Source organism: Cheilinus undulatus, linkage group 15, assembly GCF_018320785.1.
Source record: "Cheilinus undulatus linkage group 15, ASM1832078v1, whole genome shotgun sequence".
NCBI classification, from domain to species: domain Eukaryota; kingdom Metazoa; phylum Chordata; class Actinopteri; order Labriformes; family Labridae; genus Cheilinus; species Cheilinus undulatus.
This window is the reverse complement of record NC_054879.1, coordinates 27516411-27533429: the sequence shown is the minus strand read 5'-3', so window position 1 is coordinate 27533429 and position 17019 is coordinate 27516411. Positions and strand designations below refer to the sequence as shown.

Sequence of the window (17019 nt, the reverse complement as noted above, 5' to 3'; positions counted from 1 at the left end):
TAAAGTGAATGACCTCATTCAACAGAGGTCCAGCCAACTGGTGCTAGTAGTCTCACAGTTAGTGAAATGTGGATCACCTGAGAGCAGTGAATTTGTCTCAAGTGATTGTTGTATAAAGACACCTGTGTCTGGACGGTCCAGGCACTGGATAATTAGTATTCCTGGCAAGCATTACACCACGAAGACAAAAGAACACTCCAAGCAACTCAGAGAAAAGGTTATTGAAAAGTATAAACTAAAAAAAAATCCACAGCACTGAACATCCCCCTGAACATTGCAGCCGAAGGTGCATCTAAATACTTACCTGAAGAGGGTGAGTATTTATGCAGTCTCATATTAAACTATATATTTTTATTTAATTGACATTACTGTGGGAAAAAAATCTGGTTTCACTTTAACATTTAAGAGTTTTTGCACTTTTTGTCGAAAAAGCAAAATTATATTGACATGATTTTTTAATAAAATAAATAAAAGGGTAAAAAAATCCAAGGGGGTGAATACCTCTTACAGGCACCGTATGGCATGGAGGGCATGTATGACCCCGGGTGGTAAAAAAGCTTGACAGGCAGCCGTTATTGTTCCTCCCTATCAGTGGAGCCAGTTAGTAAATCAAAGTTTTGCCAAAGCCTGCAAGTTTTTTTTTGTTTAACCAGAAAAGCTTTCAGTGCGGGTCGCAGGGAGCTGGTCGCCAGTGGATCGCAGGGCTGACATATAGAGACAAACAACCAGGCACTCTAACGAGCATGTCTGTGGTGGTGGGAGGAAGCCAGAATACCAGGAGAGAGCCCACCCATGCATGGGGAGAACATGCAAACTCTGTACAGACCAGGACCTGGATTTGAACCAGGAATGTGTTCCTATTGAGTATAACGAGATTCATAGACAAAAGAAAAAAACAGACAGCTATTTTATTGCATTGCCCTGAACAAACCAATTTTTGCAGCATTCAGCAGCACCAAATAACAAAAACATAAAACACAACTAAGACATCCTAAAACTAGATTATAGAAAAAAAAACTGTTGAACAAGAATAACAAAGGACTTGACTCTTGATAAAAGAACTAAAAAAGGCTCTATAAACACATCATCCTACTCATGTTTCATGTTAAAGGTCAGTTGGTTAGATAAATAACTTAAAAATAAGAGTAACTGGACTACATTTTGTCATTTAGTGGCAGGGTGATAGACTTCCTTCATCTTCAAAATAAAATGTATTTCTTTGGTTCCACTGGTTGAGATTATAATCTCTGATCATCTGTGTTTACATTAAACAGCGTGTTAAACACTGGCTTCATGTTGGTGACTTCACTGTAGATGCACTTGATGTTTTTCTCTGCAGGCTTCCTTTAGTAGTCGCACAACTGCACAAAGTCATGAAACCACGGAGATCCTCGTCTGACATTAAAGTTCTTCACACATAGCGGCACGTCATGTCTGAAACAAACACAAGAGTCAAATCAGGAGCCTCAACCTCCTAGTACCCTTTATGCACATATGAGGACAGAACATGCTGGCTTACCTACAACATTGTAATAATTTTTACTATTACAGTTAAGATATACAGTATAAATTTTTTACAATGAAATTTGAGTATTTTCATGGGAACCAGGAAATGTTTTGGGATTTTTGAGAAGATTTGGGATTTTTTTCAGCCATTTTTGTGTAAATTCATGGAATGTATTTGTAATTCTGGGAATTTTATTTGAATTTGGGGGGATTTGCTTCAAAATGTTAACGTGTTTTCCAGGAAACAGGAAATTAATCTTTCAATTTTGGGAATTTTTAAGAATTTTATGGAAATTTCAGGGAATTTGTTAGGATCTTTTGGGGAATTTTCATAGAATCTTGGGAAATATATTTGTACATTTTGAGGAATTTGCTTTGAGATATCAGGGGGATTTGCTTTGAAATTTAAACAGAAATTTTGGGGAATTTTTTCAGAATGTTCAAGAAGTTTAATGGATATTTTGGGAATACATCTAGGAAAAGTGTTTTGAGGGACATTTTGGAATAGGTTTGTATTTTTTTAAGTTTCATTGGAAGTTTTTCCAATGTCATTTACCATAAAACTTTTTAGAAAATAAAAATTGGGAAATTGTTTTTACATATTTGGGGTGATTTTGGGTGAAATTTTTGTGTGGATTTGTGAAATATGTCACTTTTGGGAATTCTGTTTGAATTTTTTGAGGGAGAATTTTCTTTAAAATTTTTAGTTATTCTCAAGCAAACTTTCTAGTGTTTCATGAAAATTCCTGGGAAGTCCTTAGGGTATTTCGGGGGATTTTCCATCATTTTCACAGAATCTTGGGGTAAATGTTTGTACATTTTGGGGAATTTGCTTTGAGATTTTTGGGTGTTTTTAATGCTAAGGGATTTCAATGTAATTCTGGGAACATTTTGGGATGAGGCTGAGCTTATAAACTGACCAGGTCCTAATAATCCCGATTAGTGGGAGGGACTAAAAATCCATTCCAAACAAAAGCTCAGGTCTCAGGAGGTTAAACCAAACAGTGTAAGCTACAATGAAACTTCTTAGTATTTAACAGGATTGCTTTTAAGCATTGTAGTCTTTTTGGTTCAAAGTCAGCTGAAACTGAAAGAAACATGATAAGAATAAATCTAAAATCAGCACCTGCCATGCTGAGACAGAGTACCTGTTAGCGGGAATCTTTGAGACGCACACAGACTTGATGTGGATGTCTCCCTGTCTGTAGAAACGACTTCCGGTGTTCTTCATCTCGATGGTTTGGATCTCACACAGAGGCAGAGGGTGAGTCAACACTGTCCTGTACACTGTCGTGTCCGTCTGACTGAAAATACACACGTTAAAATCTCAGACACTTTCAGATAAACAACATCTATCAAAGAGGACAGTTATCACCTTCTGTGTTTGAAACAGAGCTGCAGCAGACTGTCTGCTACTTGTCTCACTGGTTCTGAATCAACAAGGCAGCACATGAGCTCATTTTGTTTGCAATAAGAGTTTCTGCAATCTTGCAATAAAGAGAACAAACATAGCATAACATGGCAAAAAGGTGTAATAAATCCTCCTGAACTGAAGTAAACCTCTACATTGGCATATTTCCTGTGGCTGCACCTGGCCAGGTCTTTACAGTCCAACACTGTACAGAGAATCATCTAGAAATAGATTCTGTTTGCTCAGCTATTCTACGGTAAAAGATAGAGAATCATGGATATGAGATGAAGGTGCTGCATCTGAGATCTAAGTCTTTTACTAATCTACAAACCCATATTTCACAAAAGTTTGGACATAGTGTACAATACAAATGAAAACAATACATTGAGTTACAAACCTTTTTCAATCTCTGTTTAGTCAAATACAGAATGAAAACAAAAGTTTTGATGTTTAAACTAATATCCTTTTATCTTTTGCAAAAGTATGCACATACTAAACTTGATGCATACAACACGTTTGAATAAATGTGGGACAGGATCAATAATAGACTGGGGAAGTTGTGTATTGCTCAGACAGCTGAAGCATCCCCCCGGTCAGGAAATTCATTAAATAAAATATGGAGCACTCCCGAAAAGCTCAGTCATTCACAAGCAAAGATGGCATGAGGTTATATCCACATTGTCAAAGACTACATGGGAAAACAGTTCAACAGTTTAAGAACAAGGCTCCTCAATGTGAAACTGAAAGGTATTTCAAGATTTGACCATCTACGCTCCATAATATCATCAAAGATTTAGAGAATCTGGAGAAATATCTACATGTAAAGGGCAAGGCTTAAAACAAATACTTAAATGCCCGTGACCTTTTACCCCTCAGGTTGCTCTGCATTAAAAATCAGCGTAATTCTATGATGGATATTTCAAAACAGGCTCAGGAACACTTCAGAAAACCATTGCCAAATAACACAGTAAATTTCTACATCTACAAATGTGAATCAGGACTACCATATATCAACAACATCCAGAGGCCCCGCCAACGTCTGGGCCTGGACTGTCTGAGATGGACTGACCTAAAGTATGCTGTAGTCTGATGAGTCCACGTACCAAAATGTTTTAGGAATTAATGGTCATTAAGTCCTTGGGACCATCCAGATTGTTAGAAACACAACGTTTCATCTGTGATAGTGGGGGTGTATTAGTGGCTATGGCATGGGTAACTTGCACATCTGTAAAGGCACAATTAATACTGAGAGGTACATAGGCTACAGGTTTTGGAGCAACACATGCTTCCATTCAGATATCTTTTTCAGGGACATCCAAGTTTATTTGAGCATGATAATGCTAACCACATTCTAGATGAGTTACAACAGCATGGCTTCACAATAAAATAGGACTGGTCTTCTAAAATCTCTAAAATCTCACATATTTACATACCTTAACAAAACTGTGTCATTGGTTTAATGATCATCCTGAGCAGAGTTGGACATAAAACATAGGAGTAATTAAGTATAATCATGATGTATTTATGAGGTACCTACAGTCTGAGTCTCTGATCTTTCCCCAAGCTCTCCGTCCTCAGTGTCACCTCCACCTCAGCGCTCTTATCCAGCGGAGAAACCTCCAGCTCTAGCAGGATGTGATGAGCTACACAGAAGAACAACAAAATATTGACAAAAACATTTTTAGAACTTACATTAAATAAAAAAGTTGTCTTCCAGCAAGCTAAAGCACAAGCGTGGTATGAAATAGATTTTCCAACAACATTAGGCCTAATGCAAAAGTCTGACTTTTTATAATGAGCAAAAAAGCAGAGCATGATATGAATTACTTTAGCCTACAACTTACTTAACACTGGTAGCTTCTACATTGCTGGCAAAATTCAATGCTGTTCTCATAAATATGTCTGATGACATTAGCTGGTGAGCTTGCAGGTGAAGAAACATTTTCTGTAAGTCAGTGCAAGCCAAAAAGTTAAAAACTGGCCTGCTAGTTAGCTTAGTCTGCTTGCTATACATAAATAAGCCGTATGGATGTAGAGCTGTTAGCTAAGCCAGCTTTGCTTTTCAAACTGATCTACAAACTAGATTAGCAAGCTAACAAGCTAATGCTATGTGTTAGCAAGATAATTTTAGCTAAATAAACATCAATGACTGTTCTTGAGTCTGAACATACTTTTCCACTGATAACAGACATTAAAAATAACATCAATGCAAATTATTTGTTTGCAGCTGGCTGGCTACAAGCTAGCACAATGTGACCATGCAGGCAGGCTAACTAAACTAGACTACGTTTCTAGAGTTGTTACAGCAAGAACTAAAGGCCCCTTTCCAGTCAATTTTTAGCTAAGAATTATCTCTAAATTTCACTTTTGTGCTTGAAGTTAGATTTTTTTATTTTAGCAAAAAAAAAAAAAAAAAAAACTTGCATCTTTATTATTATGACAGGTATTGACAGGAGAGGAACCCATCAGAAAATGAAAAGCAATCTCCTACACTCTGTCTAAATTGCACAAATGCTTTAGCAACATTTTTGTGGTCTTCCAAAGCGTCGCAAATCAATTCATAAAAAACAGAAAGCAAGAAAGAGTTAGAAATTAGTTTGATGAGAACTGATAGTAAGGGATTCATCTTAAAAGCTATAATACACTTGGTTGCTTAATTTAACCTTTTGAATAAGATAATCTCACAAAAAGCCTTGTCTCTTAGTCTAAGAGTCTGAGATCTTAAACACTGACCGCAGAAAGGCGGTGAAGACGATGTGAGGAGGAACAGCTTCTGCTCTCTGGGAAGTGGAGATATTGTTATCCCATTGTTTTCTGATAAACCTGAAACACATTAACAAACACACTATATGAATGTGGGTCATCCATCAGGTCATCTGTACATACCTCTCAAATCAAAGGGTCCTCATGGACATTAGCATCATGTACATTAGCATCATGTAATTGTGTGTCTATCAGTGTGTTAGTGATAAGAAGTTTCCAGAAGCTTTCATGTGAGGCGACCAGACCTGCAGTATGACTACAGATGCCAAACATAACAGCTGGTGATACTGAGACTAAAAATAGAACAAAACATCTCCCTGATTTATATTCTTCACTCTTTCATCTTAATTTCAATATCAGTAGGGTCAGAAAAATACCTGCTCTGATCTTAAATGACAGCAAAAACATGGTGAATCATCTTTTTTAAAACGTTCTGAGGGTATTTTACTACTTTCTTTTACTTTTGTTGATCCCGAATCCACTGGCACTTCTGCTGTTCACTGTAGTAACTAACTGTGAACGACATTATTGTGGTGATGCATCTGCTAAGATCTACAAGCATATACATGGAGCTCAGTCTTGACCTTTGACCTCTAAATTCTAATCGCCTCACCCTTGAGTCAGAGTAGACATTTGTGCAAAGGTCAAACAAAATCCTTCGATGCATCCTTCAGATAATACATTCATTAGCAGGGGACGAGCTAGGTGACCTTGCAAAGCAGATAGATTGGCCAGATGTCGTGTCTGTCATCAGACAAATCCATCTTTAAATGCTCAAGTCCACATCCTATGTGCTGAACTGAAAATGGCTCAGTCCAATTTCAGATCATTTGAGAAGAATGAGGCGGTAGCTACTGGGGGGTAGTAGTTGCACTTTGAGGCTGCTTCCAGTGTAGCTGTTAGCTCAGACGTTGCTATAGTATAGTGGCACTTCTATCAAAACTGGATAACATTTCTTTATCAAAACAAGAGCAAAGAGCTTCACTGAAAGCTTTTCATGGTGGAAAAAATGTTTTCTCTTTTCTGCAGACCTGCTTCGGCATAAGTTTGTGATCGTTCTTGTGGCAGAGTTGAGTTACACTGGAAGCCATGGCTGCCCATAAGGGGGGGTTAAAGGGGAGATCTTTCTATGGCCCAATCAAATGGGGGATAATGGAGGTAAGAAAAATCAAGGTCCATTGTAAAGTTAATTTATAATAGCCATTTTTTAAATTTAATCTGAATAAGAACCACTCTTATCAAATAAACAACAAATTCATTTTATTTATTAATGCCGTAGCAAAACATAGCCTTTTTCAAAATGTCGACCCATTTTCTGAAGACAGAATTACCTTTTATTTTTGCTTATGTTATCAATGTGGATGAGTACATTGACCAAACCATTTGGAAAGTAATGTTAGACTTCACAGCTAAGCCATAATGTGCAGAAATGTCAGGGTGCCAGATAACAAAGTAGAAGGAATGGAAATAACTTTAAGGCAAATATAATGAAATAATAGCAAAAACTAAAAAAAGGCAAAAATTGGCAAAGTGCATTAAAAGTGGCAAAATTGGTGAAGAGGCATAAATTGGTTAAAATGGAATAAATGTTGGGAAAAAAATGGTTGGAAGCAGTGATGACAAGGGGTTAAAAAGTGGCACAAATACATTTTTTGAACATCGGAACTCAATAATAGCTTTACACACATTTCATCTCCAAAATTAAGTAATCGTTAGCTAGGACACTAGCACCAATGGTACAGAACCAACACACATTCATCTGATATCATCAATAAGTCACGACTGGGGAGGGCCCATTCTTTGGGATTTTCAGGGGCCCGGCCAATTCTCTGGCCATTAGCTCGGATGTAGCCGTACAAAATTAGTATAATCAAACCTCGACCATAATTCTTTATTAAAACAAGTGCAAAGAGAAAGCTTCTCTTAGCAGTGAAGATGTTTTGCACTACCAATAAGCGCTGCTTTTCACTGCGGTAGTGCTAGCCTGTATGACTGAGGTTTAGCGTTACATTTCTACAACTTCATTTTGTCTTGTCACTCTGATTGGCCCATCATGAATATGGAAAAACATTTGTCCAATCACCCTCTGAGAATTTTTTTGGGGAAGTCCCGCCCTTTCCAAACATTTTGTATCGGAGGTTTCCCAGATGAATGTGGAATTTACCCATGCAATGGGTATATGAAAGCCTATCTGGTGTCTAAGATCACAAACTAGAGGCCTTATCACCTTGCCCTTTGACCAATGACCCCCCAAATGTACTCTGATCATCACTGAGTCATAGGGACATTTGGATGACTTTTTAAAAAAGGTTTCTTTGATGGGCTTTTATGCTTTTAGTTTGATAGAACAGCTGATGAGAGACAGGAAACATGGGGAGAAAGCGGAGGAAGACATGCACCAAACAACACCGGGACAAGGAATCGGTCCTGTGGCCAGTGTGCCATGGGTGCCTGCTCTACCCACCAACCAAACTGGTTTCTATAAAGAAAATTGATCAAAGGGTTCTTGAAATATTTGCAAAAATGGCCTGGACAGACATATGAACAGCACAGAAGCATACAAACCTCTACTTTCTTTAAGGACACAAATATGACATTACTGGTAATGAGTGTTTCTTAGTGATTAAATGTTTCTCCATGCACAGTGAAAAGAGAAATCCCAGATATTTGTGAAGTTTGTCATGAGAGGCAGGTTGTCTCTTCATGCAAAAAAGATTTGGGGTAAAAATTCAATCAAGCTGCTTAATTTTGGGGGTCTAGTTAAGCAGGCCACTTCAGACCCTCACAACAAAAGAAATACACAAGAGGTTAAGACTAAACAAGGGTTATTTTAAACATTTTTGAATAAAAAGTAGTATGTAACAGGACACATGAGCTAGGAAGACCTAATTCATCACAATCTTTACTTTCTGGATTTACATCCCTCTTTAATGCATAAACAGCAGATTAATAACTCTCATCAGATAAAGATGTGTAATCCTCATTTGTTTTCTCACCTATAGCTGGACATGTGCCCTTGAATACATCACAGTCGACACAGTTTCCCTTCAGGAAGTCTTCATAGCTGAAGCATGGGATCCCAATCAGTGGACATGTGCCGTTCATTGCACTCATGTAGACGTGCAGTGCCCTCATGTGGTCACAGATCACATAGCCGTACACTGGAAAGTAGACAAGAACTGACAACACACAAACACTAAGGGAGCCAGAGGTCTAGAGGTTATATCATTATTATCTATATCCATGTATATTTTATATTTCAATCAGAATTTAGGGATGTAGTCAGAGCTTTGTTTGAGCTGTCTCTAAAGAGAGCAGCTCTGTCTCTCAGCTGTGACTTTATTTAGGTCTCTGTGGGTGCTGGACTTACTTGAAGCAAACCTGGAGCGAGCACATCCAGTCTGATCCTTTCCTCCGTTCAGGAAGAAGTCCACATGACCAACAGGGATGGAGATGCCAAAATCTGAAGCAATGGGAGGACATGCCTTGTTTAATCACTAAAGTGGTCCTTTAACTCTTCACAGGGAACAAGAAAACTCAAGGTTAGGAGGAGAAACCCTCCCTGAAAATGACTATTATCTCAGGGAGCTGTGCACCTTGTATTTGCATGAAATTGGTGGTTAAAACACAGACTTTTGCAGAACAGCAGCCATAATTGCACACTGAATTTCACCTTATTTAGCAAAATGTGAGTCAGCTGTTTTTATAAAGTAACCTAAGTTGCCTACAAGCAGGAAAGAACAAAATTGTATATAATTTCTGTACTACTTTTATGAGAAAACTGACATGCTGGAGCAAAAGAAGTGTCATATTCACAGAAAACTGACCCAGAAAACAATGAGTTTCAGGGCAATCACAGTCTGAAGTTTGCAAACATTAGCCTCACTATGCAAACAAAACAAAGTGGAGAGTTTTTTTACACTTAACCAGTGTAACAGTCAGATATTTCCAACATTTTAAGACACACCCACTTGTATAATCACTTCCTACTATACAATGTGATACAATACATTAGGTTACGGTACAATAGAATATGATCAGATACAATATGGTACAGTAAGCTATGATATGATACCAGTGTTAATTTTGTCGACTAAAACTGTGGCTAAAAATGTTCGTTGACAGCCTTTATTTCCACGACAAAAACTAGACTAAAACTAACAAAAATAGATCTGTGATGACTAAAACTGACAAAAATTAAGTTAAGTTTTCATCAAGATGACTAAAACTAGACTAAAATGTCATTCAGTTTTCGTCGGACATTCAAAATCCATGGCATTTCTCCACTGACCCTAACCCTCCACTGGGTAAATCTGTCAAAAACAATGCATTGGTGGCCATTTTGCCTCTCAGCTGTAGAAAGCAGGGACCCCAGGTTTGGCAGGGGGCATAGAACACACCACACTGATTTGATACCAGATTTAGGCAAGAGAATAAATACTCTGACTAAAAGTAAAGACTAAAATGTCAGGAATTTTTGGGAATAAAACTAGACTAAAATGTTTTTAAAATTTTGTCGACTAAAACTACACTAAATTTAAAAAGGCTAGAAATGACTAAAATGTGACTAAAACTAAAAGGCATTTCATCTAAAGACTAAAACTAAAAATAGCTGCCAGAATTAACACTGTATGATAGGGTGGAATTATATTTGTATTAAAATATGTCTAATTTTTTTGAAATCTCACAGTCAGAGTCTGTGTGGATGGCATCGACAAACAGAGCATCAGAGGGGTCCAGACGGTCATAGGTATCAGCTCCTTTAAACATGGGACCAGCTGGGTCCAGACCTGGAAGACAGGGACAAAGACAACAAATGTTTATTACAAATATTAATACCTGAGTATTTCTTTTCACTGTCATTTTACCCTATTTGCTTCATCTTTATGAGACTAAAGCTTCTAAGATTTCTATTTATTGATTCCTTTGAGGCATCGATAAGCCTTTTCCAAGCTTTCTGATCATTTATTTGTTTCTAAGCTTCCAGTCTGCAGCTGTCTCCCCTGAATGATTTTCCAAACTTGCACCAGTCTCCCCACTCAGACAGAAGGACCCGATATAAACAAGTGAACAGAGCTGTATTGTGTTTGTGGTGACTGAGCGTCTCCTCATGGCTCTTATCAGTGCTATTGTCCTTTGAAGAGCTCGGCTTATCAAGCTAACTCAGGCTCCACTGGAGACCTTCACTGTCTGACCTGTTGCTCTGTAAACCAAGCAGCAGCTGGAGCCTATATTTCTTAAATCTTTTATATTTTACAACATTTTGTTTTTGGTTCGTAAACTTTTTGTCAAGGTATTTGCAAATGAGCATGGGTGGTGCAGGGTGGAAATCCCTGTAAAAATTTAAATGAAGGCAACTATGTTTTTAATGCAAACATTTTAAAAGCATGAATCCAGACTAAAGTGAAGCGTTTTCTAAGTAACTAATCCTTATTATTTACTGATTAAAATGTTTAAATCTTCATAATGCCCTAAATTGTTACTCACCTGTGATTCTTCCAATCTTCCCTTCAAACAGAGTCCCAACAAAACCAGCGACGTGAGCTCCCAGACTGACCCCGATGAAGTGGAAGGACTCCAGTTTACATCCATGTTTCTGATGGAGCAGACAGACGTAAACTTCTCTTATATTTCACCCTGAACCCATTCTAAAACACTGGGAGGTGCTAGTAAACACTGGTAAAATGCGGTTTAAATGTACTTTTTCTTGAGAAACTTGCCCATTTATATACAACCCCACTTTAAAAAAAGTTGGGGCGCTTTATAAAATGCAAATTAAAAAAGAATGCGATGATTTTCAGACCTCATACATTTATTCACAATAGAACATAAGCAACATATCAGATATTGAAACTGAGACATTTTACCAATCCATTAAAAATATTGGCATATTTTGAACTTAATGGAAGCAACACATCTCAAAAAATAGGGACAGGGCAACGAAAAAAAGTAAGTAGTACTAACTAACAACAGCTGGAGGTGCATTTTGCAACTACTTAGACTAACTTATGACAGGTCAGTAACTTTAACGGGCACAAAAGGAATATTTTAGAGAAGAAAAGTCTCACATGGGAGAAGCAGAGCAGAAGTTCAACAGTCAGATCTTATTCCAACAGAAAACAGGTGGAGTATTATAAAATAAAAAATCTGGCAAAGAAGTCCCAGGATGGTTGAGCAGCTTGAATCTTACATCAGACAAGAATGGTGAAACATTCCTATCCCAAAACTCTATCATAGGTTTTTCTCACTTCCAAAATATTGACAGACTGTTGTTAAAAGAGGGGATACTACACAGTGCTAAACAAAGCTCTGTCCCTACTTTTTTGAGATGTGTGGCTTTGACCCATTCAAAATGAGCTAATATCTTTCATGAAATGATAAAATGTGTCACTTTCAACATCTGATATGTTGTTTGCGTTCTACTGTGATAAAATAAAAGTTTTTGAGTTTAAATATCATTGCCTATTGTTTTCATTGTTATTTTACACAGTGCCCCAACTTTTTTGGAATTGGTCATAGTTGTACAATGCAGATGCAGTCTTTTTTTTTCCTTAATAAGCTGTCTGTAGATGTTATTTTAGACTAGAATCTATAATAACCTGTCATTAAACACCAAAAAATATCTATTCATGTCAGTTAAATGTGTGTGCTGTGTGTCTGACCTGCAGCTGGTTGATGAGCACTGAGATCTGCACAGCCACCTCCTTGTAGTTCTCCACCACCAGGTTGTAGGCAAAGGAGGCGCCGTAGATCCAGTCCACCACCACCACATTCACATCCTGAGCCCTGAGCAGGGCCAGAGCCAGCTCCTTCACCCAGGACGGCTTACTGCCCATAGCTCTGAGGGGGGAGAGGGTTGAATTAGAAAGAAGATAGAAGTTGAGGACAGTTCTAGGCAGGCAAAGAATTGCAAATGCATTTGTCTGTGTGATGGTCTGTTTTTATCGTAAAATGTAGAAAACGTTGGATAAAGCTTGAGTGGCATCAACTATTTGGTTACAGAAGGAGGCTTTGAAGCCAATCTGTGGTGGCTGCCAAATTGAAAACTGGGTTAGGGCCTCGTTTGGAGCACACTTTTGGCAAAGTTGAGAGAAAATCACTCAAATTGTTCTGGAGATACTCATAACAATGTCCCAGATGTGCAAACAGAAATACCGAGTCATAAAAACCTTAAAACCTGAGGCATCCTGACAGCACATCTTTCAATTAATATTCTGTTTCAAATTTTATGTAACCTTTTGTGTAATTAAGCAAGATTATGAATGTTATCTTATAAGCATATGGTTTTTAAGTCAGATCTTCATGAAAACTTAATGTTTTCAGGGCTTTAAATGTCCGTCCTCCTCACCTGTAGCCATGGATGATGACCTTGGTGGGTCTGGAGATGTTGAAGTAAGACGGCTGCTGCGTTTCAGTGAGAGACTCCTGATTAAATGCTTGTGCACAGTCCAGGTTTCTCCTGGTCAGCAGCAGATACTGAACCTGCAGTTTGAGTCTGCGTTGACGATACTCCTGCCAGGTGGTGTTGTTCAGATCAGCACACTCATCATCCGTCTGATTCACCTCCAGACCTGATCAACAACAGAGACATGATGGATTGACTAGGCCTGAATGTTGAGTGTTGGTTTCATGAGAAAAAAACTTGCACATTTTGAATAAAGGTGATGAAAATTTACTGTCTGTATTTGGTGCATTTGACACAAAAAACGGATAAAGGTTGGGAGAGATGGGAGAGTTTGAAAGCCTATCCTTGCCAAACGTGGCAACCAGGCAATTCTCCTATACCTGACTCAGCCAAAGGTCCAGAGTTTGTAGCTGTTTATGAACAATTATTGGTCTCTGAGCTGGATGAATGTGGTGCTAGTGACTTGTAGCAGTAAGTGTCATTGGTAGGTGAAGAAAAGCATGGCCAGGACTGACACATGGTAGCTCCCTGTAGGAACTGAGCTTCTTAGCAGTGACTCATTTACACTTACCCCCCACAGACAGAAGAGGTTATACACACATCCAAGAAAGCTCTAACCTGACACGCCAGAGATAGTGTTTGGGAAAGGGCAGAGTCTCTGAAAAAAACTTGGAGGGTGATTGGATGAACGTTCTGTCTGTCACATCTTTATGGCCAATCAGGGCAACAAAACACGTGATGTAGCTGCTACCAAGGTGTGTCCCTATCGAGGAGGAAACTCCATAGAGAGCTACCTAACACGAACCATGGCGACTGTAGACATGTCAGTAAATGACGTTTGTCATTTTTGAAAAGAAAACAACTCTCTGCTGTTCTTTGTTCTTCTTTTAACGAAGAAATGTCGTCAAGTTCTGATAAAACTGGCACTTTAGCAGCATCCACGCTAATGTCTTCCACTAATTACACTGGACTCCGTCGCACCCGAAAGTACTGCCCCTCGATGCTGATTGGTCCTGTCACTTTTTAACTGGGCCCCAACGGTTCAGACGGGAGCTTTGCAAGATGGATTCGGCAGTAAACAACAGGGAAACGGGGGAATCATCTGCTTTGCAAGTTTAAGAAAGCTCAGAAACACTTTAATGGTAAATTCATCATGTTGGGAGAGGCACTGCTCTCTAGCCCTGAAGTCAAAGTTGTATTCTTTAGTGTAGCAGTGTAACAGTCTCCCTCTGAAATACCAATAATTCTACAAACCCTAATTCCAAAAAGTTGGGACATTTTATTAAATGTGAACAAAAAACAGATCAGTCATTTCCAAATCCTTTTCAATGTATACTCAACTTATTTAAGCACAAAGACAAGATATTTTATGTTCAAACGAATCACCTTTATTGTTCAATTGGAAATATACACACTTTCTGAATTTGATGCCTACAACTTGGTCTAAAAAAGTTGGAATGGGAGCATGAAAAGATTGGAAAAGTCAGGGAATGCTCGAAAAACACCCGGGGCATTCACCGGATGAGTAAGTTGATTAGTAACGGGTAAAGATTTAGTATAAAAGAAGCAGGCCTTCCAGATTGTTATGAATACAAAGTTCAAAAGCAGCACTTGTGATGATGTTGGGGTGTATTAGCGCCCATGGCATGGGTAACTTGCATATCTGTAAAGGCACCAGTAATACTGAGAGGCTCTACAGGTTTTGTGAGAAAATATGGCACTTTCTGCACGAGTTACAACGGCATGGCTTCGCAGTAAAAGAGTGATGATATGGCATGCAGCCCAAACCTGTCCAATAGAAAATGTATGGCGCATTATTTAGCATAAAATACAACAATGGAAACCCGGTGATTTAAGATTACATCAGGCAAGAATGGTAAAGAATCCCATTTTAAATACTTTAATGAGAGTGTCTTCAGTCCTCGGACGCTTACAGAGTGATGTCAGAGGGAAAGATGATGAAACATAGGGGTAAACATGTTACTGACCAAAAATTTTTGGGACAAGTTGAAGTCTTAAAAATCAGAATATGTGTATATTTCAAAAAGATAAAACAAAGTTTTGATCATGATCATTTAATATTTTGTATTTGATCTGTTTTCAACTGAATATTGGATTAAAAAGATTTGCAAACCATTGTTTTCTGTTTTTTTCTTGATCCACATATTACACAATGTCCCAACCTTTGTGGAATTGTGGTTTGTAAATGGTCTTCTTTTTAAAAAGCACCACTTTTGTGATCCTCCTTCCATTAATGATTGTGTGAAGACGTATACGACATGGCTTTTGGCACAGCTTAATGTTTTTTGTTATAAAATGAGGGGAGAAACTGAAAAAACGTACAGTTTTGGGGGAAAAAGAACCCTTCATCCTCATGTCTGGCAACATGTCTGTATAGATTCTTTAAGTATAAATTAGTCAAGTCAAGTCAAATTTATTTATATAGCTCATTTAAAAACAGCATGAGCTGACCAAAGTGCTTTACGGAGAGAGGCAGTGAGAATAAATTCTGATATTGTCACAATATAAAGAAGCCTTTTGAATGATAATGACCTAGTTTTGGTGTATATCTAAATGATGCAATGTTGAACTTGTGTACTGACTGACTGCATGTGGCATGCTGTCCTTCATACATATTAGTCGTTCCATTGTCATGTCCACCTGGGGCCTCTGAAGCCCCAAACAGTGAAACATGTAGGCACGAGATAATACAATGTGCTCACAGCTAAGTTTTTCCACGTTTGGACTTGTCAAATGCAATCTCTTTAGATTGTTTGTAAGATGTAATTTGAGTACTTTAAGAAGTTCAAGACAGACACAATAAAGCCCACTCCTTTCTTGTAGCATCTTTGCATAAATGTTGGAAGTATCCTGTGAAAAACAACACAAGTTAAAAGATTTCAGGCCACTTACCCAGCACCAGTGATGTTATGGAGAAAGTGAAGACACAAAGGAGGATGGTTTTGTGTCGCTGAGACATTTCTTCAGTAGCAAAGAGGTGAGAGAAGTTGCTTTGGAGTTTGTTGTAGGTGCTTAACGGTGCTCAGCTGCTGCACTGATCTCAGGATTGGTGGATAGAGATCAGCCTGTGGCTTAAATAAAATCGCAGCTCTGTGCAGTGTTGTACCGCTGGAATGACAAGTCAGCACTCAACTGGCCAAAAGCGGGGTAGGAATCCATACAAAGGAGTCCAGGAGCAGATTTTTCCCACGTTTTTTTTTTCTAGTAAAGCCTCTCTCTGAGCCTGAATGTATCCACAACAAATGTTAACCTCTTTAGACTCATCAGTGTTGTTTCTCTCTGAGTGAACTGAGCCGACAAGTGGTCGAGCCTCTTTGCCTGGCGGTGAATCCATGACCTCATTGGTGTTCAATGGCTATTTGTTTAAAATGTTGGACTCTGGCCTGGCTGTGTCTGGTTGGTGCGGGTGTTTAGAGGGAGCAGGAGGGACAGAGAAAGTGAGGGGAGGTCATCATGCTGTATCTGATGGAACTCAATCTTTAGCTGATTGATTGTTCCACTATGAATGTTCTCTTATGTAATCAGTGCTAACAATGCTTCAGCTACTTCAGTTTGTTGTTTTTCCACTTTGTGTATCTTTTAGGTTAGTTGTTAGTCATGATTAAGATCAAAGTTGGATATTTTCTCAGGTTTAAAGGAAAGTTTTATGCAAAAATGTAATCCTTACAAAGGTTTAAGGGTCAAGATTAGGATTTTTAAGCAGGCAGTCATGTTGTTAATCGCTCCTGGATTTAGAGCTAAATCCTGTTTAAGAGCTAAGTGTGGGAAAATAAACACATTTGATTGTTATTAATAGATCTACAACTCCAATTCCAAAAAAGTTGGGATGCTGTGCAAAATGTAAATAAAAGCAGAATCTATTGAGTTGCAAATATCATAAACTGAGATTTCATTCACAATAGAACATAAATGG

General features: G+C 38.3%; 1 protein-coding gene across 2 annotated transcripts; it reads right to left on the bottom strand.

The window, feature by feature from the left end:
* Nucleotides 1-894: 894 nt before the first annotated feature.
* On the bottom strand, nt 895-16425 carry pla1a (phospholipase A1 member A). 2 transcript variants are annotated; one of them, XM_041806577.1, is made up of 11 exons: nt 15999-16425; nt 13029-13251; nt 12343-12520; nt 11168-11276; nt 10369-10470; nt 9051-9143; nt 8677-8859; nt 5651-5740; nt 4455-4560; nt 2655-2810; nt 895-1434 (listed from the first exon to the last, which is right to left on the bottom strand). In XM_041806577.1, the coding sequence occupies exons 1-11, from the start codon at nt 16063-16065 to the stop codon at nt 1347-1349; spliced, it is 1395 nt and encodes a 464-aa protein (XP_041662511.1). In that variant the 5' UTR covers nt 16066-16425; the 3' UTR covers nt 895-1346. The 2 variants fall into 2 exon arrangements, with proteins under 2 accessions (XP_041662511.1, XP_041662512.1); XM_041806578.1 differs by having other exon boundaries at nt 8677-8841.
* Nucleotides 16426-17019: the final 594 nt, after the last annotated feature.

Coding starts and splice junctions, on each gene's coding strand:
- pla1a (XM_041806577.1), bottom strand. CDS start 16,065: ATGTCTCAGCGACACAAAACCATCCTCCTTTGTGTCTTCACTTTCTCC. Junction 10,471..11,167: donor GAAGATTGGAAGAATCACAG/GTGAGTAACAAT, acceptor CCTGTCTTCCAG/GTCTGGACCCAGCTGGTCCC. Junction 1,435..2,654: donor TCAAAGATTCCCGCTAACAG/GTACTCTGTCTC, acceptor TGTTTGTTTCAG/ACATGACGTGCCGCTATGTG.